This window comes from Morchella importuna, assembly GCF_003444635.1.
Source record: "Morchella importuna strain M04M26 chromosome Unknown Morimp01GS019, whole genome shotgun sequence".
NCBI lineage: Eukaryota > Fungi > Ascomycota > Pezizomycetes > Pezizales > Morchellaceae > Morchella > Morchella importuna.
The window spans coordinates 72,162-94,847 of record NW_025763416.1 but is presented as its reverse complement, the minus strand read 5'-3'; the positions used below and the strand labels follow the sequence as shown (position 1 = coordinate 94,847).

At 45.3% G+C, this 22,686-nt stretch overlaps 8 protein-coding genes across 8 annotated transcripts; 7 read left to right on the top strand and 1 right to left on the bottom strand.

The window, feature by feature from the left end:
- Nucleotides 1-1,446: 1,446 nt before the first annotated feature.
- Nucleotides 1,447-2,479, top strand: LAJ45_06421 (uncharacterized protein; the record flags this gene model as incomplete). The annotated part of the gene is made up of 3 exons (XM_046115985.1): nucleotides 1,447-1,468; nucleotides 1,531-1,758; nucleotides 1,812-2,479. The coding sequence occupies 3 exons, from the start codon at nucleotides 1,447-1,449 to the stop codon at nucleotides 2,477-2,479; spliced, it is 918 nt and encodes a 305-aa protein (XP_045970646.1).
- Nucleotides 2,480-3,590: 1,111 nt separating this feature from the next.
- On the top strand, nucleotides 3,591-4,911 carry LAJ45_06420 (uncharacterized protein; the record flags this gene model as incomplete). Its single annotated transcript, XM_046115984.1, has 3 exons — nucleotides 3,591-4,542; nucleotides 4,618-4,681; nucleotides 4,791-4,911. The coding sequence occupies 3 exons, from the start codon at nucleotides 3,591-3,593 to the stop codon at nucleotides 4,909-4,911; spliced, it is 1,137 nt and encodes a 378-aa protein (XP_045970645.1).
- A 376-nt stretch (nucleotides 4,912-5,287) lies between these two features.
- Nucleotides 5,288-6,031, top strand: LAJ45_06419 (uncharacterized protein; the record flags this gene model as incomplete). Its single annotated transcript, XM_046115983.1, has 1 exon — nucleotides 5,288-6,031. One exon carries the CDS (start codon nucleotides 5,288-5,290, stop codon nucleotides 6,029-6,031), a length of 744 nt encoding a protein of 247 aa, XP_045970644.1.
- A 2,787-nt stretch (nucleotides 6,032-8,818) lies between these two features.
- On the top strand, nucleotides 8,819-10,167 carry LAJ45_06418 (uncharacterized protein; the record flags this gene model as incomplete). Its single annotated transcript, XM_046115982.1, has 4 exons — nucleotides 8,819-9,161; nucleotides 9,218-9,540; nucleotides 9,599-9,685; nucleotides 9,739-10,167. 4 exons carry the CDS (start codon nucleotides 8,819-8,821, stop codon nucleotides 10,165-10,167), a joined length of 1,182 nt encoding a protein of 393 aa, XP_045970643.1.
- A 538-nt stretch (nucleotides 10,168-10,705) lies between these two features.
- LAJ45_06417 (uncharacterized protein) lies at nucleotides 10,706-11,589 on the top strand (the record flags this gene model as incomplete). Its single annotated transcript, XM_046115981.1, has 4 exons — nucleotides 10,706-10,850; nucleotides 10,919-11,077; nucleotides 11,136-11,181; nucleotides 11,238-11,589. The coding sequence occupies 4 exons, from the start codon at nucleotides 10,706-10,708 to the stop codon at nucleotides 11,587-11,589; spliced, it is 702 nt and encodes a 233-aa protein (XP_045970642.1).
- Nucleotides 11,590-11,942: 353 nt separating this feature from the next.
- Nucleotides 11,943-13,340, bottom strand: LAJ45_06416 (uncharacterized protein; the record flags this gene model as incomplete). The annotated part of the gene is made up of 7 exons (XM_046115980.1): nucleotides 11,943-11,985; nucleotides 12,060-12,188; nucleotides 12,248-12,658; nucleotides 12,707-12,763; nucleotides 12,818-12,948; nucleotides 13,015-13,209; nucleotides 13,269-13,340. 7 exons carry the CDS (start codon nucleotides 13,338-13,340, stop codon nucleotides 11,943-11,945), a joined length of 1,038 nt encoding a protein of 345 aa, XP_045970641.1.
- A 2,533-nt stretch (nucleotides 13,341-15,873) lies between these two features.
- Nucleotides 15,874-18,249, top strand: LAJ45_06415 (uncharacterized protein; the record flags this gene model as incomplete). The annotated part of the gene is made up of 5 exons (XM_046115979.1): nucleotides 15,874-16,632; nucleotides 16,692-16,856; nucleotides 16,908-17,724; nucleotides 17,784-18,127; nucleotides 18,178-18,249. 5 exons carry the CDS (start codon nucleotides 15,874-15,876, stop codon nucleotides 18,247-18,249), a joined length of 2,157 nt encoding a protein of 718 aa, XP_045970640.1.
- Nucleotides 18,250-19,335: 1,086 nt separating this feature from the next.
- LAJ45_06414 (uncharacterized protein) lies at nucleotides 19,336-20,233 on the top strand (the record flags this gene model as incomplete). The annotated part of the gene is made up of 3 exons (XM_046115978.1): nucleotides 19,336-19,696; nucleotides 19,750-20,117; nucleotides 20,174-20,233. The coding sequence occupies 3 exons, from the start codon at nucleotides 19,336-19,338 to the stop codon at nucleotides 20,231-20,233; spliced, it is 789 nt and encodes a 262-aa protein (XP_045970639.1).
- Between the last annotated feature and the right edge of the window lie 2,453 nt (nucleotides 20,234-22,686).

The following is a 22,686-nucleotide window of genomic DNA, read 5'->3' as shown; positions in this document are numbered from 1 at the left end:
CTTTACCTATTGACTTAACTTGTAGGTTTGGCCTGAAATGTGTATCTTTATCTGCCGAATTTTTGGTGATCCTGAAGTGTCTCTGCTGGTATTAGTTTCAACACTTGATCTAAAAAAAAATAAAAAAAGATAAAAGAGGTGCACGTGGAGGCATGGAAAAAAAAGTCACATTTTCACCTTTGATCTCAGCTGGAGAGATGAAATTTTTATCCTGACATTGATAGAGTAAGATTGTGGGGAATTTCTTGGGGCATATAGAATTTTCAGAACGCAGATACTTTGATCAATATTTGGTAGGTCGTCGCCCGACCGATGTCACCCATAGGAATTAAAGGCGAATGAGGTCTCTATACGCGGTCAACCATGATTTGGCTTCAGATGATTTGTTCATGTTGGTATTGACCAAGTGTTCGAAGGCTTGTCGTGTACAAGTGGGATGTACTACTGTATCTATGACGGTGCACCTTCTTTAAGGTCATTGGTTTTCGGGTTCCCACAAAGGCATATTCCACGATAGTTTTCTGTACCTTTTTTCTTCCCCTTCTGCATCTAGTACGGGCCGAGAATCCGGGATATCAACCTCTCTGATACTTAGTTTGATTCGGGGGCCCCGCTCTTTGGATCTGCGTCAATATTTGCTTGTTTGTCGATAACAGAAACAAAAGTGCGAGGTCAAGCATATCGATAATTTTAAGCGTCATCTGATACCCGAAACCCTCAGTGTTTTCTGGGGGGAAGGTTCCAAGGCCATGGGCATAGAAATGACGTCTCTGTGCAGGAAGAAAGGCTTGAGGGTGTTAGCCGCAGATTGGGAAGGTGGAACCTCCAAGGCTCCACCGCATATAAGGTTAATGGTGTGGCTGAGGCGGGGAAGATAAGGCGGTCAACCATAGTGAGCGGCGAACAAGTTTACATATTGTACCGCCCCTGCAGTCCTAGTGCGTATGACACATACATGTAGCTATCGCAATAGTGTCTTGTTTCTTTAACCTTGGGCACTCATCACGCTGCCCTGGCTACTGGGGAAGCTTGGGGAAGCTCGGAGAAGCTACATTTCAGCATTTTGAGAGGGCGCAATCAGCCAGTTGTATAATTTGTCAATGGGCGGGTTCAATAGTAGATTAGAAAATAAGTTTAATTGTTGGGTTTGCCGCCTAAAGGTGGCAGTGCAGGGGCGGAATGAGTTGCCTCTCGATCGTTCGCGATTATTCTATGATTCATGTGTAGCTTATTCAGCCAAAAACCTGGGAGTCTATCGTAGAATGGGTCTGAGCCCATAGCCAGCCACCCAACTCTTAAAACCGTCCCATTCCCTCTCTTTCTTCTTTCCTTCCTACATCCCTACATCCCTCATACATCAACCTCTCCACCCCCTCCTCAAAGATCTATCTCATTACAACCATCATCAGCTCCTCATTTCGAAAAGTTCCTTCTACAACCACTACCATGCAGATCTTTGTTAAAACCCGTGAGTTTCTCCCCTTCGTGCCAAAGGGCTGGTGGCGAATATTGAATACTGACGACTTGTAGTCACCGGCAAGACCATTACCCTTGAAGTCGAGTCATCAGACACTATCGACAACGTTAAGAGCAAGATCCAGGACAAGGAGGGAATTCCCCCAGACCAGCAGCGTCTCATCTTTGCAGGCAAACAACTCGAAGATGGTCGGACATTATCCGATTACAATATCCAGAAGGAGTCCACCCTTCACTTGGTTCTTCGCCTGCGTGGAGGAATGCAGATTTTTGTCAAAACTTGTAGGTTCCCATGAAATTCCTGCTTCTAACTTGCCATCACTAACAGTTCACAGTGACCGGAAAGACTATTACTCTTGAGGTTGAGTCTTCGGATACGATCGATAACGTCAAGAGCAAAATCCAAGACAAAGAGGGCATTCCCCCAGATCAACAACGTCTTATCTTTGCCGGTAAGCAGCTTGAGGACGGCCGCACTCTTTCGGATTACAATATTCAGAAAGAATCAACCCTCCACCTTGTTCTCCGCCTCCGTGGTGGTATGCAGATCTTTGTCAAGACTCTCACTGGGAAGACCATTACCTTGGAAGTCGAATCATCGGACACGATCGATAATGTCAAGAGCAAGATCCAAGATAAAGAGGGCATCCCACCGGACCAACAGCGTCTCATTTTCGCTGGTAAGCAGCTTGAAGATGGACGAACCCTCTCCGATTACAACATCCAGAAAGAATCCACCTTACATCTCGTCCTTCGCCTTCGTGGTGGTATGCAGATTTTTGTTAAAACACTTACTGGCAAGACTATCACATTAGAGGTCGAGTCCTCTGATACCATCGATAATGTGAAGTCGAAGATCCAGGACAAAGAGGGAATTCCGCCAGACCAGCAGCGCTTGATCTTTGCCGGTAAGCAGCTTGAAGATGGACGAACCCTCTCCGATTACAACATTCAAAAGGAATCTACCCTTCATTTGGTCCTCCGTCTCCGTGGTGGTATGTAGATCTTTGTCAAGATATTGACTGGAAAGGCCGTTACCTTGGAAGTTGAGAGTTCAGACACAATCGACAACGTGAAGAGCAAAATTCAGGACAACGAAGGAATTCCTCCAGACCAGCAGCACCTTATCTTTGCTGGTAAGCAGCTCGAGGATGGGCGTACTTTGAGCGGCTACAACATTCAGAAAGAATCGACTCTACACTTGGGGTTGTAATGAGATAAGTGTGTTGAATGGGTTTGATGATGGCAAAGTTTTTTCATGTTTCATAAATAGTAGTATCTTTCTTTTGGCTTGGTGTTTGGGCTGTTTCTTTCTTTTTTTCGTAGATGTTTATAGCGGATTAAAGAGCTTCAAGAAGAGCACTCAAAATTTTTCGAATATGAACTTTGTAGCAAATTCTTTGTGGATGCTAGATGTGACATTGAGAGCGCACCCAAGATTATTTTGTGATCTGTTCTTATCGATATGTGCTCGGTAGGGTCCTGTGTACGAACGATTGGATTATGAATCGCACCTTATGACCTTTGCCCCCTTACTCGTAGTTTGAGTCTGCACGTTGCAGGCAACCAGTGCCACCATTCCTATCCTGCCCAAGCCCTGTTACCAATGACAAATGGTTTACCCACAAAAGTGGCGTTCGCCTCTTATCAGTTAGACTAACGTGGGGGTGAGACACTTCTCAAGACGAAACCTAGTTATCATTATCAGATCAAATTTTCTTCCTTTGAATGAGGCATTTTATTGATTATCGTACGATCTGATAAAACTAGTTAGTGGTAATGATACCATCGCCGGTTCCTGAGAAAGAGGCCCTTTGTTTCCCCCCTTCTTTCTTTTCCAACCCGGTTAGTTGGTAGGGAATCCCTGGCGCTATTACGCGATCGGATAATGGTAGAAGGGCGGGGTATTAATATGGGGAGTGTGGACATTGGAAGCTTGCAATTGAGTTTTTAAACTGAGGAAGGACGAGATACTGTCACTGCCAGTGCCTGTAAGTTTCCTGTGCTACGAGAATGAATGACTTAATAATGTTTATATATTATAGACTTACTTACTTACCATATGCCTGTCATCCAGTGAGCCACGCACGACTGCAATGTCGAAAACAAACGCAATGTCCTCCCCAACCGCAGGTTCAAACCTCCGCCTCCCCAATGGCCAAACACTCGTTATCCTTAAAGACGCGTCTTCACATCTAAACTTCTCCGTCGAGGCAACCGGCTCATCAATCGAGTACCCATGGCCAGCAGGCTCCATAGAAGTAACCCACGGCTCGCCAACCGACTTCCCATCTGCCACCTCTGACAAAATTACCCTCTTCTGCCACGACCCTGAGTCGTCTCCAGCGGTCTACAGACTGTGGTTAGCCCTCTACTGGTATTTCTGCCACCCCGCGCCTAAACCTGCCGCAAAAAAGGACCCGAGAAAGCCCTGGGTTGTCAATATCAATACCACCACCGGGCTCTTCTCTGATCCAGTAAACGTGGGACTTGGAGCTGCAATAGGACTACTCTCATACACTTCCCCATCCCCGACTGCGGAGGTCCATGTATATGCTGCCCGTTCGTCGTTCTGGCAAATTCCTTGGGAGGCTGTTCACGAACGCCTCTACTATCCTAAGCCTCTCGAATACATCATCACCAACGGAATCCGCCATCCTCTTCGCCCACGTCCGCAACAAGGCACACTCTACAAGCGGTGGGTTCCTTCCTTGAAGGAATTCATTAGCTTTCGCCTGGCCTCTGCAGAGACTGATGCGGAACTGGTTCACCGGTGGATGAACGATCCGCGGGTCGCCGAGTTCTGGGGCGAGGACGGTGGGGATGTTGAAAAGACACGGGAATTCCTCAAGAAGGGACTGGAAAGTAGTCATTGTTACCCCGTGATTGGGTGCTGGAATGACGAGCCGTTTGGGTATTTTGAGGTGTATTGGGTGAAGGAAGATAACTTGGGCAAATTTGCGACAGGCTGTGGGCCCTGGGAGAGGGGTGTACATTGTTTGGTGGGGGAGCAGAAATTTAGGGGGCCCCATAGGGTGGGCGTCTGGATTTCGAGCTTGGTGCATTGTGAGTGACGTTTGGCTGTGATGATTGGCATGCATGGTGGTGGTGAGGGTTGATACTAATTGATTCTGGTGGTAGATATGTTTCTGGATGATCCAAGGACGCAGACTGTGATGCTGGAACCAAGGGTTGATAATGAAAAGTGAGTCTCTTCCCTTATCTCTACGAATTGTTGATTACTATTATCCCATGAGGGAAATGGGTCGCGCGACCACTCTGTTTCAAGCTGCAGGGCTAAACATCAACCACAGGTTCATCAAATACCTAACCGAAGCGGGTTTCTACAAAGAAAAAGAATTTGCCTTCCCGCACAAGCAAGCGGCGCTTATGAAGCTTGAGCGAGAAGCGTGGGAGACTGGTCCACTACTGTAAAAAGAAAAAAATTGTTGTTGTATGCTTGTATCACAGTAGAAATTTAACTACCGGTGACAGTAGTACAGGAATTAAGTTGTAGTTAGGGGTTGCCAATCGCTGTCTCCGCCAGGCCCCACGTGTGGTCTTGGAAAAGACTTGGCGATAAAGCTGTTACCAAGAGTTAGCGAAGATATATATTTTTTTCCTTCTTGAGATCTGTTCTGTTCTTCTGTTCTTCTGTTCTTCTGCTCTCCTGCTCTCCTGCTCTCCTGCTCTCCTGCTCTCCTGCTCTCCTGCTCCCCTGCTCTCCTACCACTGCTCTGTCAGTTCTTTGCATAAATATCCGTCCCTTGCATCAACTGCAGCTAGTACTACGGTCATACATATCGCAACGATGGACCCCACAACGCTCATCCAGCACCCCATCCCCGTACGCAACATCGTTCTCCAGCTGCCTCAAGCCTATCTCTCTTCCCTCCTCACATTCCACGATGGCGCCTTTCAACCTCTCAATGCTATCGTGACAAGAATCACTCCCAAGTCTATGACCGTCACCTACTCGCAGCCCCTCCGCGAACCTTGGGCTAATCCCCTCCCACGTACCGCCACCATTGCCTTCACCCCTCCGTTGCCCCCGATTCCCTCAGACTCTGCCTCCGAGGAGGCGCAATACGAATGGGAGACCATCTGCGCCGCGCGCATCCGCGAGATGGAGGAAGAGGCCACCCGTCGCAATGAAGGACGCAGCGATATTGTTGTCACTCGCTACCTCCTACCAGATCATTACATGGGATGGCTGTCGATATTACAGTTTGTAGCATTGACTGTGCTGATATTTATGCAAATCAAGTATGCGCCAGAGGTGCTGAAGATACTGTTTGAGCCCGAGTGGAAGTTCAATGCCGCGGTGTTGGTGCATGCCGCGATACTAGTCAAGAAGAGTAGAGATGTCATGAACATGAATGATAAGCTCAGGAAACACCAGGTTGATAAGCTGCCTGGGTGGAAGTACACCGGGCCATGGATGAAGTGGCTGATAACGTGTGCCTTTGAGGGGTGGAGATGCGCGAAGAGGTTTGAAGAGGAGGCGGCGAGGGTGGGGAGGGAGATGGCGGCCAAGGAGAAGAAAGGGAAATAGAAAACAAGCAGTGCTTTCATGTTGGCTTGTTTCATGGGTTGGTTTATAAAATCTAAAATTTGTATGAAGTGTTTAAAATGGTAATAGATGGTGTTGGGGAATAATGTTAGTTAGCCGACATTGTCTATGTACGATCGCGATATATTTAAGAGTAAGAGCAAAAGGTTAGTTATTAAGTTGTACTCCTATCAAAGGGGCATCGTGTTCTTGTATGAAGAATACAATGGAACTATAAATTGAATAAGCGGAGCCGGAGGTGTAAGAAAGCTGAAGGTATATCGATAGCATCACCCAACCAATTAATTGAGTCATAAGTAATCACTCGACCGCTGTCTCTCAACTGCGGCGAACCATTATAAATGAATCAAAGCCCAGAAGGACTAAGGGTTAGGATTTATATAGGATCAAGAGATCACTAGTACGTGGTGGCCCCTATATACAGCGGCCAAGATGAAGTCGTGATTACCGAGCTTGTAAGGCCTGTTACATGTAATTACTATTGCGAGCCCAGCCTGCCATCGGACCAAAACACCTCACCCCCCGAGGATAAGGATTAATGTAAAGGTCAACACGATCTACAGCAAGCCGAGGTGATATGTGCAGAGACGACGGTAGTCCTTAGATTGTAGTATCCGCGAGGTGGGGTTCGGAGTGAGAAAGATTGAATTCCTTCTCCTATTATATGCCGAGTGAGATTTAGTGATTCCTTTCGGTGTTTAATTCACTATTCGGCAGAGATGCCAAAAAAGAGACCGATGATAAGAATGGGCTCATGAAGCTGGAGGGTGAACGAACCGAACGTTTGTAAAAGCCACGTACGCGGGCCTGCATAAGTTGCTCGCATGTTGTAGACACAACAGGCCCTACACTCAGTGGATTGGACTTAGAACAGAACACTCTAATATACCTGTGCCTACATCATACACCAAGCTCTGCGCGTAGTTGCCTTGGCTCACAGCGGTTTGGAGACTTTCTGTCGCGTTAAATTAACGTCGTGTATACTTGATATTTACATATAACCCTATAGCTTTCACCAATCGGCGTCGAAAGCCTTGCGCCTTCGCCAGCCTTACCCTATCCTCAGCATAAAGAAATCCATCTATGAACAGCCCTTGCTGCTTCATTGCTCAACACGTCTTTGATATCTACAATATCTACAAAAGTTCCCGGCTGCCGTTGGATGCAAGAGAGGTTGATCTTTGACGAACTCTTGCAGTCGCTACGAAAGCAAAGCTTAAGGATTACTCAACCAAAGGGGACTACTCAGCTAGTACCTATGGAAAAATTGGTTGTCTCCAATTACGGGTCTCTCCTCTAAACGCAATGAGTACAGGTTCTAACTTGGGTGTAATAGGAATTGATATTAGGTATAAACCACCAAGCCGATTGAAGCCATCTCAACTCGCCAGTTTGAGCTGGAGGTGTGAAAAGTGTACGGGTTGATGAATGAACGATTTGATGGTAGCAGTGATCCCCATAGCTGAGTAAGCTAAATTCTATTCGTATGTTGTAGGCGGTGAATCCGGCCTAATATTGAAAAGTAGTTGATTGTTCTATTTAGCTTTGAGGACGGGAACCAATGCATCTCGGAGTGTCATATTTTAGGGTGCGGGGCGTGTAGAAATATACCCTCGTAGAAACATACAGGCCTGGCGATGATAAAAATTAATTATCTCTTGATATATTGCGGAGAGGATAGTTAAGACCTGTTGATTTATATGAGTGGGATTTTACAAGAGATACCCCAGCAACGCCAATTATTCTTTACTACTCTATGCGAACTCAGAAATTTCCTTTGACATCTAACAAGATCTCGACAGGTGTAGGTACAACCAGCGCCAGCACGGATAAAGTGATTCACTCTGGGCATTTATGCGGCTATCCAGCATATATACCCCTGGATTCTCGACAGTGGGTGATGAGTGTTTCAACGTGCAGCTCAAGTGGTAGAAAGCTACAGGGTAAAACACTCGACACACTCAAGTATCGCCTATCAACGATACATGTAGTTGAGTAGTATGTCAATGATTGAGAAAACACAAAATTTGTACAAATGTCACGGTTCCATGGCTCAGTTGGTTAGCGCGTGGTGCTAATATCATACCTCACAAGGATTGAATGTTAACGCCAAGGTCGAGGGTTCGACCCCCTCTGGAACCATTCGTTCATGAGAGCAAAGCATGTGCCCTGAAAAGCATGTGCCCTGAAAGGCATGTGATGCTCAAACCTCTTTTTCTTTCTTTTCTTTTTTTTTTGCCAGCCTTGTTATGTTACAAAGAATCTGTGGAGGTAAACCCAAGGCCATAAAAGTGCTGAAAGAAAGAACTTAGGCCGTGTTGGCGTCCGATTCCAACTAATCACCCTATAAAAGGTGAACGGCAGATTTGTTCTGCTGTCTGTGAACTAGAAGGATATAAGAGATTAGTTTATGGCTTTTGGTTAAACTTTTACGATGGTTTTGAGCGATTGCTATACATGATTTAGGAGTATGTTGAACGACGGGATACCGGCACTTCGGCGGTTGAAGCCAATGTTCGGGATCCCGCTGGCAGGGATGTCAGTTCTGGAGCCCGAAGGAACATAGCTGGCCATAAAATGCAGGGACCAATGACGCACCGTGCCGAGAATCAAAACTCACACAAAGTACAACATACACACTCTACCTACTCTAATTCTAATCAACACAGGCATTCTGGCGTGATGGTCCCCCAGACCCACGAGGAATCGCGTTAACCCCTGACAGACGTGACGCCCCTTCCAAACACCACGCGCCCGCCGCCCGGAAAGATGACGTTAATATCTCCTATCACCGCCTTCCTAATCCTCCCCGGCCTCCAAATACTCTCATTATGGTCGCCTCCGTTCCCAGGGCGCTCCATTGTGTTTGTCTCTGCCATCGTCGCTTGTGCGGTGATTCTTCACTCCGAAAAGGTCAGCGATGACCCGCAGATTACCTATGGTCTGGGGATGGCGTGGTCATCGTATTTGGCCACTATAGATCGGTTGTTGTTTAGTGTTCCGGAGGCGGCGTTCTGGAGGGTTGGTGAGAAGCCGGGGGAGGCATTGGAATATGGGATGTTTGGGTGGAAGAAGTTGAAGTGGGGTGCTGCCCAAATCTTTAATCCACGTGGTAAGTGAGACCTGCACTCTCTTTCTCTTGGAATGTCTCTAATGGGTGAATTAAAGGGATACATTGGAACTACCAAGTGAAAGGCATCGCACGCACCGAGGGAAAGCGAGAATACCGCTCAAAGAAAGCCTTTGTCAAGAGCCACGTTATCCAGTTCGTTCAACTCTGTCTAGGATATGATATCCTTCATAGTTTCCTGGTTTCCCAACACCGACATGTTGGCTCGATTGGTGGGGATTATACCCCCCTCAGTGATCACCCTTTCATCTGGAGTTTCGCGACTACAGCGGCAGCGGCATATGTCATGTTCTGTGGAATTCAGTTGAATCACTTATTGACCTCCATCACATTTGTGGGTCTGGGTCTAAGTCGCCCGGAGGTGAGTTGAATCCATATCAGCTTATTATTTTCGTGTCACTGACAAGTCTTTATCACAGGACTGGCCACCATTGTATGGGAATATTTGGGACGCTTTCACTGTGAGACGTGTATGGGGTTGCTTCTGGCACAAACTCATCCGTAGGGTAGGGTTCCTCTGGACTTTGTATTAGGAGTCTCAAGGACTGACACAACCCAGACTCTCAGCTCCTATGCCAAATTTGCGGTCCGAACACTTCGGCTCACCGACGAAACCGGTGCAATTGTACACCTTATCCTCACTTTCACCCTCTCCGGAATCTTCCATGCACTCCCATTGCGAGTGATGCTAGGTCCAGACCATCATGGCCTCCCTCTTGGTACCATATTCTTCTTTGCTTCTCAGTCTATCGCAATTTTATTTGAGGAAGCAGTGGTTTCATGGTATGTTCGCGCTACGGGAGGTCTTGCAGAGGTGCGGGTGTGGCACAAGGTCGTAGGGTTTCTGTGGACGACAATGTGGCTGTATTGGAGCTTGCCGTTCTTTTTGGACGATATGTTTGCGTCGGGAATGATGGACGCGTCCACGATCCCTTTCTCGGTGGCAAGGGCGGTAGCGGGCGCATGTGGGTTTACTCTAAAGAGCTGATCTTTGTGGATACATGTATGTCATCGAAAATAATAGAGCATGCCCGAGTTTAATTGTATTTAAATGCGAATGATATTGATAGAGAGTACCTTCTGGATTTTTCAGCAAGTTCAAATACCTATATAAAGTGTCTTGTGCTCCTTTACTATAGTTGAGGTCATCCGGGATTGGCTTTATTTGTATGTTCTTGGTATTTTCAGACCATATTTTACTGCTGCTAGGGAGGGACAAATGTCATAGCCTATGGGCTGCCTACAATAAACACCAATCAATCAATCAGCAGGGAGTCGAGTAGCATGCTCATATTCACACAAGGGTTAGGGTTATTTATTACAAAAATCCGTAAATCATGGTTTACCAGTCCCTCTACTATTCAATTGGATGGGTACGGGTTTCAAACTTCAATTGGCCGGATCGGCAATATCAGCATCTCTGCATTCATCGGAAATCACTCACTCCCTTAAACAAAGGCATTCTTCCGCCCAACAACCCTGAAACCCCCACTAATTTCCAGGATGAGCTCATACATCTCCGAAACATGATTTTCAGACCTACACCATTGCTACGGGCAATCCGGCTCCAAGCAAAGCCCACCTCACTCACCAGCCGAATCCAATGCCGCAATTTGAACTTTTGGGGCCGTAAGGGGATGAAAGAGAATGACGCTGTAATTACCGCGAAAGGTAATTAGGACATCCTCCGGATCCCCCGAGGTATTGAGGGAAATATGGAAGGCTGATTGTGATCTCAGGTCTGGGCGACAAGATTTTGATATACTATGCCGGCCAGAGGATTGTATTTGTGGCGACACTGAAGTTGGCGACACTCTTTGTCGCGGGGTTCTGCACCTTCATTGCTGCCCCGTCGGTAGGTATCGAGACTGAGTATGGCTACTGGGCTCCTGTGGGAAGTAAGTGGTCTTTATGATTTAGAGGCTTGAGTAACGAGAATAACCATTGTAATTGTAGTTATAATTGCTGGCATCATTCCCATAGCATTCATGCAATACACCAGGTACATACTCTCCTCTCATCTTCCCATGGAGCCTTCAACTCACTCCTCATGTGTAGTCCCCCATATGTGACGCACGCTTACCTCCACCTCCCTCCATGGGCCCGAGTTTCTCGCGAGATGGTCGCCCGTTACGTCAAGAAGCTTCCACCTAGTGCCGAGATCTCGCTCGGCACCATCCGTACTCTAGGTCGCCCGCAACTCAGTAAAGTGATCTTAAGCGAGCTGAGGTATAAGCCCAAGAGGTTGGGATGTTCGAATTGGGAGTGGAAGCCGCCGTTTGAGGATAAGAAGATGTATAGGGATTTCTTCGTCGACCAGAGGGGGAGTCCAGCTAAAGTTCCTATGCCGGGGATTATGGACGAGATCATGAACCTGGTTAGGGAACAGACGGTGCTAGAGAAGAAATAGATCTTATAGAGGTTCGTAGAGTAATAGAACGGGGTAGAGTTTTTAGAGACGCTATTAGAGACAAATTTATTGACTCATACCATTCCGAAACCCCAGTCCTTGGTCCTGGAGTCTACTCAGTAGATTTATCGATATCATGTCTCAGTAGAACATGGCACAGGCTAGTATTATTTGAATTTCTCAGAGTGAAATACGGAGATACTGAGCCGTGCATTTTATGTATTCAACTATATATTCCTCCGATTCTTCAAATATCTACATACAATATGGTTGCCAGATATGGGTCTTAGAGGACTTATGTCCGTTTCGATTTCAGTGATAGTACGCACTGTACGCGATAAAAAAATCCCTCTCTACCTCCTCTCCGGGGTATCTCCGTATAAACCGTGGGCAAACCTGTTATTCATTAACTGTCAGCATTCTAAAATCACTATATTATATGTGGTGCTAGAGAGTGGGCGGGCACTGACCCGGCTGGAACTCGCTCGCCAGCTGGCTCGGCAGCTTCGGTGGCTTCACGAATTTCCTTAACTTCCTCCGTAGTCAACTCAACATTCAATGCGCCAACATTCTCTTCCAGGTATTTGGTTTTTTTAGTTCTAAACATTAACAAAAATGTTAGAATCATTTCTTTACTCCAGAGACTAAGAATACATACCCCGGAATCGGAATAATATCTTCCCCTTGGGCCATCAACCATGCCAATGCCAATTGTCCGGGAGTGCACTTCTTTCTGTCGGCTATCTGTCTGAACTTTTCCACCAACTCCAAGTTCTTTGGGAAGTTCTCCTTAGAGTATCTCGGCAGATACTTTCTGAGGTCACCTTCTTCGAAATCGTCGGGACTCTTGTAAGCTCCTGTCAACATTCCACGACCAAGCGGGCTGTACGCAACTGTTGTGATACCAAGCTCGCGGGCGGTGCTTAGGAGGTTGATGGGAGGACCCTCAATTTCGAGGGTGAAGGGGGAATATTCGACTTGTAAGGCAGCAATAGGATGGACAGCGTGTGCACGGCGAAGAGTTGCAGCGCTACATTCTGAGATACCAATGTGTCCAATCTTGCCAGCTCTAAAGATTATTAGCAGATAGCAGTGGAGGGACGAATGAAGAGCTTACTTTACGAGCTCGGCCAGGGCTTCCATTGTTTCTTCGATGGGAACATTTCTGTCTATTCTGTTCACCCACGTTGTCAGTGCCACTCATGCCAGCATTGTTAAGGAACCGTACCTATGAATATAGTAAAGGTCGATATAGTCTACTCCTAGCTTGGCGCTTGAATTTTGATATGCCTCATGCACATATTCTTTGTCGCCCCTCACGCCGTACCTCGCGCCCTCACTTTCCCCTCTTGTATCCGTCTTAACACCCCCCTGCGTCAGCAACACTCTTTCACACAACAAATAAGCAAGCAGGAATTAGTTTACCGTTGCCGCAAATTTGCTGGCGATAAAGATATCCTTTCTTTTTCCAGTCTTCTTAAACCATTTTCCAATAAGCTCCTCGTTATCTCCATAAAAGTCAGAAGTATCCCAGAATCTCTCGCCAAGCTCATGAGCGCGGTCGAGAAATTTAAAGCGCTCCTCATCCGAGTCCACCTTTCCGTAGAAGGCACTCAATCCCTAGTAAATGTCAGCACAATATTGCAGAGCGAACGAAAAAAGTGGTGTTGTGTACGTACCATGAGACCAAGGCCGAGGGCAGTGACCTGCGGACCATTTCTTCCAAGTGGGCGAGTGGGTAGTAATGTCATGATTTTTGTAAATTCAGCTGGTATATTGTTCAATCCGAAGTGTTGATTTGATTGCTATTACGATTGGAACTGAGAACTGACATGAGTTCATGTCGATATATATAAGGGTCGAGCTTCGGAGATTTGGGGGTTGTACAACCAATCCGTAGAAACTACTCTAGAAGATGCAATTCGATTTCCGCTGATGACGTCATCTAATATGGGATAGTCGTTGTCGCGGAGTTAACGGGGCTAGAATGCTGGAGTTTAGCTGTGTTTTACGGATACATGCGGTGTCGAAGAGTTTCGGAATTCCGTACGCACGGCCCGTGCGAAATGTATGTAAATAATCGATTAAACCTTGGCGACCGAAGTTGATGTACACATTGCATACTGTGGAGTTTATAAATGAATATCGATATTGAAGGATTTCGGGATTCCATGCGCGCCATGTTAAATCTACGAGCGCGAGCAAAGGACTTCCATATCATTGTTTATCCCTTTTTGATGGTATCCGGGCTACATGCATGTCTTTGGCAATCTTCGTAGCACGGAAATTCTTTACCCCGAATCTAGACAACCAGTTGATCCCTGATCGCAGCTACATATATGTAGATGTACTGTTTGGAGGTGACAGATCGTGGACTCATAGGCCCTCACTCGGTTATGGGTGACCACAATATATGTATATAATTGGGTTACATATAGTAAGCACCGCTTTGATGGGAGTATCATTACGTTACATTCTCGACACGCTTGTCCAGAAGTTGATTATTGTTACTGCAAGGCGGCTGCACCACGCTTACCCGCTCAGTCAACGACCAATAACATGTTACCACTGGTGCAAGTCTGTATTTGTGAAAGGGCAGAAAACACGTAAAGAGAGGTACAAGGGAGTACTTAAATTCTTATTAGTTTTAGAGCTGCGCTAGTTTAATAGAAAGTAGGACAGGTTGGACAAAAATTCTAGCTGTTTTAGGTAGTGACTTGCATCTCATATATCATATGAGACGGCCACATCCTTAATTGCTTGGATGCATACAAGTATACAAAGTGCGTGACGTCAGTGACAGAACTTCTGAGAATACATGTATCATCGATGCGCGCGCGGTTAAGCTTAAAGCCATGGAGTCAATGATCTTATCCCCGAACACACTCAACTGTAGATTTATGTATATATGGAGCGATTTCCTCCTTAGAGGATCGTGCCAGCACTCCTGGCCCCCACTGATTGACATTGAGCCTGGAGGAATAACCCTTTACTCATACCAACCATGGTTCGGATGAATTATATCCGCAGTTTGAAATCAATGTGCGTGCGAAATAGATGTATGCACATGGAGTGCTGCCTAAGCGAATTAAGGTTAATTTTGCCTACTGTTAATTCTTATATGACTATCAAAGCTGAGGATAAGCACTCCCTCTGATCATCTGCACATAGCTAGACTCACTAGTCACTCGAGTACTCAGCTGAAGCTAAAGAACGCAAGAACTCGGAAACGCCACATTCTTCAAGGCAGATTCGTGGCAGTGACCAAATAACTCTTGTTCACTATATATTTATCTGTATTACTAAAATCAGGACCTGGGGCCGGGAGTTTCACATGATAGATATTTCCTAGGGCCCGGGGCATAATATGTATGTATAACACGTTCATACCCCGTCCTCGAGAGACTAAGTAGGTTATAAACACATATGCCATCTGCTATTATGCAACTCAAGGCAATAAATCAACCAAACGCCCAGACCAAGCAAGGTTTGGTCTACATGTTGTGCCTACTTCTCGCTTATTCTCACCAAAATCACGAAGTATACACCATGTGCACTTGTGACCGTTCATGACCCTATAGCTCTAGTCGCCGGTGTTGATTGGCCACAGCCCTAACTTCGCCTCATTTTATACTTTATGAATATAGGGCAAGCATCCCTTACTTCCTAGTGAAGGCTTCAAAACATCATGCTTTATTTGAGTCCATTCACAGCCTTGTTTGATTAGTTATCTGCTTCAGCGAACCCAGGTGCTTTGTGTTACTGTATGACATAGGACGAGAACTGGTGTAACATTCCGACTCAGATGATAAGAGGCTGCTACTTGGTATAGGTAATGTACTACCATAGCCTACTATGTGCGACCTGATACTTGGTGGAGTTGACTCCTGATATACATATTGTCCCACCAGGACCTTAGGGAGAGTGTCCGGGGAGACGATTGTACGCGTACACTGGCTTTATTTCAGTTGATCAAATGATACCTGTGTGTTTGTTTTGTGACTAGATGACTGGAATTTTGATAAATTGGTTGTCCTAATATATCTATACATACCAATGTTGAAATGCCACTTATCAGTATGACCCATATCAGATATTCTTGAGGATCGGATAAAATGGAGCCTCACTCTATATAACAATATATATAATGAGCAAGAAAGACTACACATATTTCTAGACTCTATCCCAAGCTTGTTACTCCTTACCAGCTTGTTACTTTGGCAATCTAGGCTAAATACATATACAGAGAACTCTAGAAGAGAGCAATTAAGCCCGCTCGACACCATGACGCGTACATTCTCAAACTCTGCGTATATCTGGCCTCTTTTATTATTCGTCCTCCTCGTCTACCTTCCACTTGCGAGTGCAGATATTCAATACGCAGACTTTCATAAGTGCTGTAAAAAGGCCCGAGATCAGTTCTATGACACTGGCAACTCCCAAAATAATAACACGTACACCTGTGGTGCCAGCTTCGATGATGGGAAAGACGCCGCCCTACCCATATATGTCAGCCTGACCTGGTGTCGTGCAGAATGCGGAGGATTCCAACCGTCTCGTGTGTCGAAGAACCATTTGAATGAAATATTGAGCCCACTGGTCGGATTCCTTATCCCGGCCTTGGTGTTTAGTATTTCTATTCCCAGGGGCTGGCAGCTAAGAATTCCCGAGAGGCTTTTCAAAGAGGATTGGTTTACAGCGCGGGGATCCATGAATCTTATTCTCGCAATGGTTATTGTGATGGTGGAGACACTCAGATGGATTACGGTTGTCTTTGTCTGTGCAGGACCAATACTAGTGGGAGGGCTTTATGAAATGCTTTTAGACCATAGACTCTTACGGGAATTGGCACTATTACAAGAGCCCGAAGGTGCTAGTACCAGGGTGGATAGGGAGCTTCGGAGGAGGAGGATACTGGTGGCTTTGTTGTTGGGAAATTTGAATATCAAAGAAGGAAAACCAAAGGAGGGTGCGGAGCAATTTATTGTGAACGCATCAGAGATACAGGCAAAGGCAAGGTTACACTCGTTACTTGAATCCCAGGTATGAAGTCTCACCTTGTCCCTTGGAGAAATGACTATGCTAAGTGCAATTATCTCTAGGGATCCTTCGGAGCTATTGTTGGATCGCCGGTAATTTTTTATGTGGGATCATTCATTTATGCGCTAATCGATGCGCTGAAGAATCTTGGAGACAATGATACCTCCCACGCCATTGCACTCGGTATTTGGTACTCAGTTTTTGTGATAGTAGCAATTGTTTGTGGAGTAAGCCAAGTCCCAGCTCCCATTTTCACCATCGGCTAACTTTATATAAAGTGCCTACTAGGTTGCAATAATCCCGCTGCCCTCGAAGGCATAGTCTCAAAAATCGCTCCGCCAAAAAACCGTGGGGATAGTGCAAGCGAAGTGTTTCTTTCGAGGTACAAGCCCGTATCCATCTGGGATCGTGGTGTAAGTACCTACAAATGGGCCAAAGCCAATGGGTTGGAGGGATACTTAGGGACCAACACATCGATATATCTTACAGGTCTCTCTGCAGCAATCCTTATGTCGGCTCCTTGCTGGCTTGCATTTCTGGTTTCATTCGAGACTCCAGAAATTGGCCTTGGTTGCAGGAGTTTTATGTTCTTTTTATATTGGGTCTCCCAAGTTGAGTTGATTGGGATTTTCGTTATTAGGCAGACAATAGGAAAAAGGCCCGGCTGGCCCAAGTGGGCGAAAAAATTGATAAATATTCTTCGAGGTTTCGCATTCATGTTAGCTTTTCTTTCCGGTGTTGGTGGAACGGTCATGCAGCTTACCGGAGTTTTCCGGAACTGTATATGCAAAGCTGGAGTGAGAAGCTTTATAAATCCCAATGGAAACTACACAGTCCAGTTAGCGACCGATACAGAACTGGACCGGAAGATGGCACGTAGCGTGTGGATGTTAACTGGCGGGTGCAGTTTGGGCGTGCTGGTATTACTGTGCCTTTATGCGTGGTGGTACCAGACAAATATTAGGCAGAAATGCTCTCAGTACATCCATAATCTGTCAAGTCTACCACTTATGGGTGATAAATTGATGTTTTTCAAACTGAGAGCCTCTATGGAGGAGCCACGAAGGCCATACAGGGAATTTATTCAGGCGCCAGGTATGTATATTTTGCACTTCTGTTTTTCACTGCAATCTGCTTACGAACGGGAAATATAGTTCCGAACGGATTCCTCCAGCTGGGACCAGAAAGCTCTTGTGGCGAATTTCAAATTTGTCAAACAACCAACAGTGATATCGCAAGAAGGCACCTAGCTGTCACTGTCTCCGATGACAGTAGGTTATATCTTCATATAGTTGAAAGAGATAGCCCTCTTTTGACTGGAGCACTGGAATTGACATGGGAGACCACTCCTAATAAAAATCCTAGCGGAGACTTTGTGTGGCAGGGAAACAGATTAGCTTGGCGTACTATAGATGAGAGCTATTTGGACGGATTTTTCATTGGCTCAAGTATAGGTGAAGCTGATAGAGTATATTTGAATGCGGTGGCATATGGAATGGTAATATACACCGATCAGAATACTGAAGCAACTGGCTAATGTGACTATAGGATCCTATTACACCGGTGCCAATTCAAGATGTCACTCATTTCACTCTGCATCGGGTCAAAAGTGCGAGATGAGACGCTATAGTAGAAATACCGCTCTGGCCCTATTAGTTGAGGAGAACCAGTGTCTCTCCGCGTGAGAGAAGTAGTGTGATCCTTGCAATAATTCGCTACTCGGTTTTTGAAGATTCTACGATATTAAGTCGGATTAGCGCCTCTTGAGGTCATGGTCGAATAAGCAAAATGAAGGTCAGGGCACCCGTTTTTCCTTCCTCTCCAACGCAATCCTAGCCCTCCCCAATTAATATGAGGGCTTCGGTATTTATTGTTGAGTCTGAGGAATTTTCAGCAGCCGCCAATTCCCGTCAGGCCTAAGATAACTTAATACTATGATGAGAAGATTTCCCTCGTTTAACGTCGTGAAAGAGGTTTCACGGCGTGCAATAATTATAGTATACTTTCTTTGAATGATTTGTTGATTTATATGATTTATTTCATTTTGTGTGTGCTCCATAGCCGTCAGCTTGTATACATAAGATCAATAATATAAAACATGTTTTACTTGTACATGTGCACGTGGCTATGTGTAGGTACAGAGTCTACGAGGCTTGGCTATTTGCTTGACTAGAACACAATAGGGGGTTATTATATACCCGTATAACTGTTGGTATCGTATCAGAATGTTAGAAATTTCTATTATAATTTATGACCAACTTTCAACACGGAGAACAGTGATAGGCCTAAACCAGCATGTACCAATGCGCGAGTGAGAGGCTGTGAACAGTCTGTTAGCGCATAGGTGCGCCAAGCCCGAGTGATACCTGGTGCATACTCGTAGGTACTAGAATTATTATATACGGAATAACTTCTTTTCCCGAGAAAGTCTTTGTATCAATTTAAGGGAATTTGGTACATAGATCTCTAGAGCGCCAAGCCTCTATACTGCATGGATGCGGCTGAAGATTGTCGAACCATACCATTATATAAGCAGCTCAGCCAGCATGTGGTTGGTAAACGTGGCTGCATGTTAAGTAGGACTGAAGCCATAATACTGACTTATCCCCCCCCATCCTACTTCATACATATCTTCAACCGCTGTTTAGCTTTATGTTGGCCTCCATCGCTCGTTTCCTCAACCCAGTCATCAAATCCAGAAATAAAATGGCCTCAAATACTAGCAATAGCGCTAATAATTACCAACCCACCCCGCAAGATGTCCTATCAGTCAAAAAATGTTTTCTCAAAGTGGTCCCAATTGAACTAGTCGACCAGATCATCAGTTATGCCGAGTATTGGCCCCACAATACCATCGAGCTTGCGGAGGGGATTATAGCCCGAAATAACGGGGAGGAACTGTGTTTACAGAGCCAGCCACTGCCGGGAAGATTTATTCCAGAGGGCGAGACAGAAGGGGTAGATATTGGTGGTGTTTGTGTGAGGACTCTCACACCGGCGAGGAAGGTGGTTTTCAGGATTTTGAGCCATGATCAAGGATGGAGCTCGAGTCCCAATAATTCTAGGGGTAGGGTTTTATCGGTAGCTCAGTCTTCCGGTTATCTGCTGATAGTATTTTAGACATCTACGAAGCATCCTTTACCTGGTTCGAGGCGTTTGTGGAGCGTCCAGTCACTATTTCAGCAGCTAGGGGAGCAACGCCACTGACAAACTCCATCAACATCAAGGACAGGGACGTATTGTCCGCGCGTCAATCCGAACTTGGGTGGAAAACTGTTCCTATATCTAAGGGAAATACAGAAGAAACATGCGAGAGATGCCATATTCAATGTAACGTTCGGGCTAGCTCCGAAACGAAGATGCATAAAGTTGTGTGGAGTTGGAATGATCGCCCCGGGTCACAGCTTGCGGGTGGTTCGGGATATGGAGGTGATTTCGTCAGGAGCATGAAGGCGGGAGACAGAGTATCGGTTGTGGCGAGAGCTATGGTAGGTATTCATCAACCAGATTCTAGAATCTTGCTCCAAAGTGCTGATTGTGTTAGTATCCGGGTTGGGCGAATCATGTACAGAAGATGGAGATGGACATTTATTACGTTGTTTAGACAACGTGTATTTATTGTTAGTAGTCAATATTGAAGATAATTTGTTCGGTGTGCCCTTTTCACCCCTCGTTCTGGTTAGAAGCTAGGTTGAATAATTTTAGATTTTTCGTGCATTCCTGGCTTGAAGTGAAAACTTTAGGTTTCAGTATGTAGGAATGTAAATTGAGCGATGATTGTGGGCCAGAATCTTCCAAATTAATTACCTTCCTACGGTAGTACCAATATATAGTCCCGTAAATTTGTTGATTAGGAATTTGGTGAAATCGAGTAGCAAAAACAGATATCAGTTAGTATACAAATTTACCTATCATACTTCTCAAGCCGGCTGTGCGGCAGCGTTTCAAAATTTCGCTGATCGGGAAACAAAGATTGCTTCCTTTTGAGCGCGCCGTAACTAATTGAACGGTACAGATTTGAGTCTAAAGTAACTGTAGGATTGTAATATTACGTAACCACATTTAGACGGTAGTAGACCAAGACATGTAGGTGCCAAGTCTCATTAGGCAGCACACCAATCATTGACGATGCGGTGGGATTGATGACATGACGTGTCTCGTACTCTCTGTAAATATATGAGCCCTCATGTTCTTTAAAAGTATTTATGGATGATATTGCACGCTTTATTTGGTAAGTTTTCGCCTCCTTCATTGTGAACGTAAACTGGTGGAGGTTGGGCCCGGTGAAGGAGGAATAGGGGTAAACCGATGTAGAAGTGATACATGAATAGAGAATAAGCTATAGATTAGTATTTCCCAAGTCTTTGCCTTAGTATGAGATGTGATAAAAACTCTGCGGAAATCCAAGGGGACCTTTCTTTACAAATCTCATGCTCAGCATGTACGCTATGCTACTCTAAAGTATATAGAGTATACGTTCTGCAACATACAACCCATGGCCCGAACCCCCGCTTCTAATTATAGACAAAGTGCCAAGGCTTAAAGGCATTATCTACATATACTAGTACAATACGCCTTGCTATGTACAGCCACTCTGCAAAAGTGTTCGTGATTCCGATTTCAGAGTGAGACATTTCTCCATATGTAACCGCGGCGGACCATCAAGAACACCCCAAGAGAAGACTTTCCCAGTGACCAATGGCACCCAAATTAATGAAGAATAAGACCAATGACCTATCTTCTTTTTATATATAGTCACGAACTATATTATATACTTTTCGTTGTTTTAAATCTCAACTTTAATAACATCAGTATTACGGGTGCGCCACACTGCGCACTGACATTAAAACTGTATCACGAACACTTTTGACGAGTGGCTGTAGATCATGCCGGGGTCTCCGGTCCTTAAGAATTCCCACGAGACGAGCCCGAGAACACCCCGAAGCTCGAAGAGGTCGTTATACGTGGTTACTTATTGAATTCAACCTATATTAAGTATTTACCTGTTGGGCCTGTGGCACCGGAGTTTTGATATCTCATTCGTTTTCGAAACACTCTGTAAATTAAGTCTATCATAGAGATATTGCGGAGGTGATGATGGCTCACCCCGTGTAGCTACAGTTGCACCTCGCTATGGCGGAACTCAATATGCCGGATCCCTTGCTGTCCCGTATAAAATTCCTTGAGAATTAAATTTTTCTACCGCAAAATCAATTTCCTATCCCAGATTTCTTGGGAATATTTACCCTCCCGTACAGGATTTGGTGAATCTTAGTCATCCGGAATAGCGAGGTGCGACTGTATTCCCTTGGTTTTTATGATTAGGACCAAACAAGTCCAGGTAACTCCCACGTTGAGGATATGAACCTTGCACGACATAAAGTTGATTTAAGCTTTCTTCGTTAACGCAGAGTAAGCTGACGATGTAATAGATTACGCTATGCATGGTAGCCGTCGGTAGCATAGACCCTGGTGAGAAATATCTCGATCAAGCTTAAGTTTATCTGCGGATATCTAACACTAGTGAGTATGCATGCAGTGGGCGAATCTGTATATGGTAAATGAAATCTAGGAATGAGGTAATAAACTTAACTTATTGCCTGGTCTTTTTGAGATCGATTAGCTACTTAAGCTGCGCGCGTTGTGAATCGTTGACCATATGATCCTCGAGTAGAAGATTAAGAACTTCGGCTTGCAAGTGGGGTTTGAGTTGGAAGTACATACGTGAGCACTTTTTTATGTAGACTAGTTACCTAACAAATTGCTTTTTCTTTTGAACTCGCGCTTCTAGGCCCGGAGTCACACAATCGGTACTCGGCAATCAAACAAAGACACCGTTGGCTAAAGTCCTCGCATCTCAGCTCTTCTTAAAAATAGTTAAATATAGAACCATGACTAGCTATCCACTAGCACATATCTGTCTTCGTGATGTTGTCTCGAAGGGTTCGGTTCCATTGTTGGCACTGGATGCTCGATTCCTGCGCAATTCGAATCGATCTGAAAGACTTTAATCATATGTGCGTGTAATTATCAAAAGGCGGGCGAGTTCCTTATAGG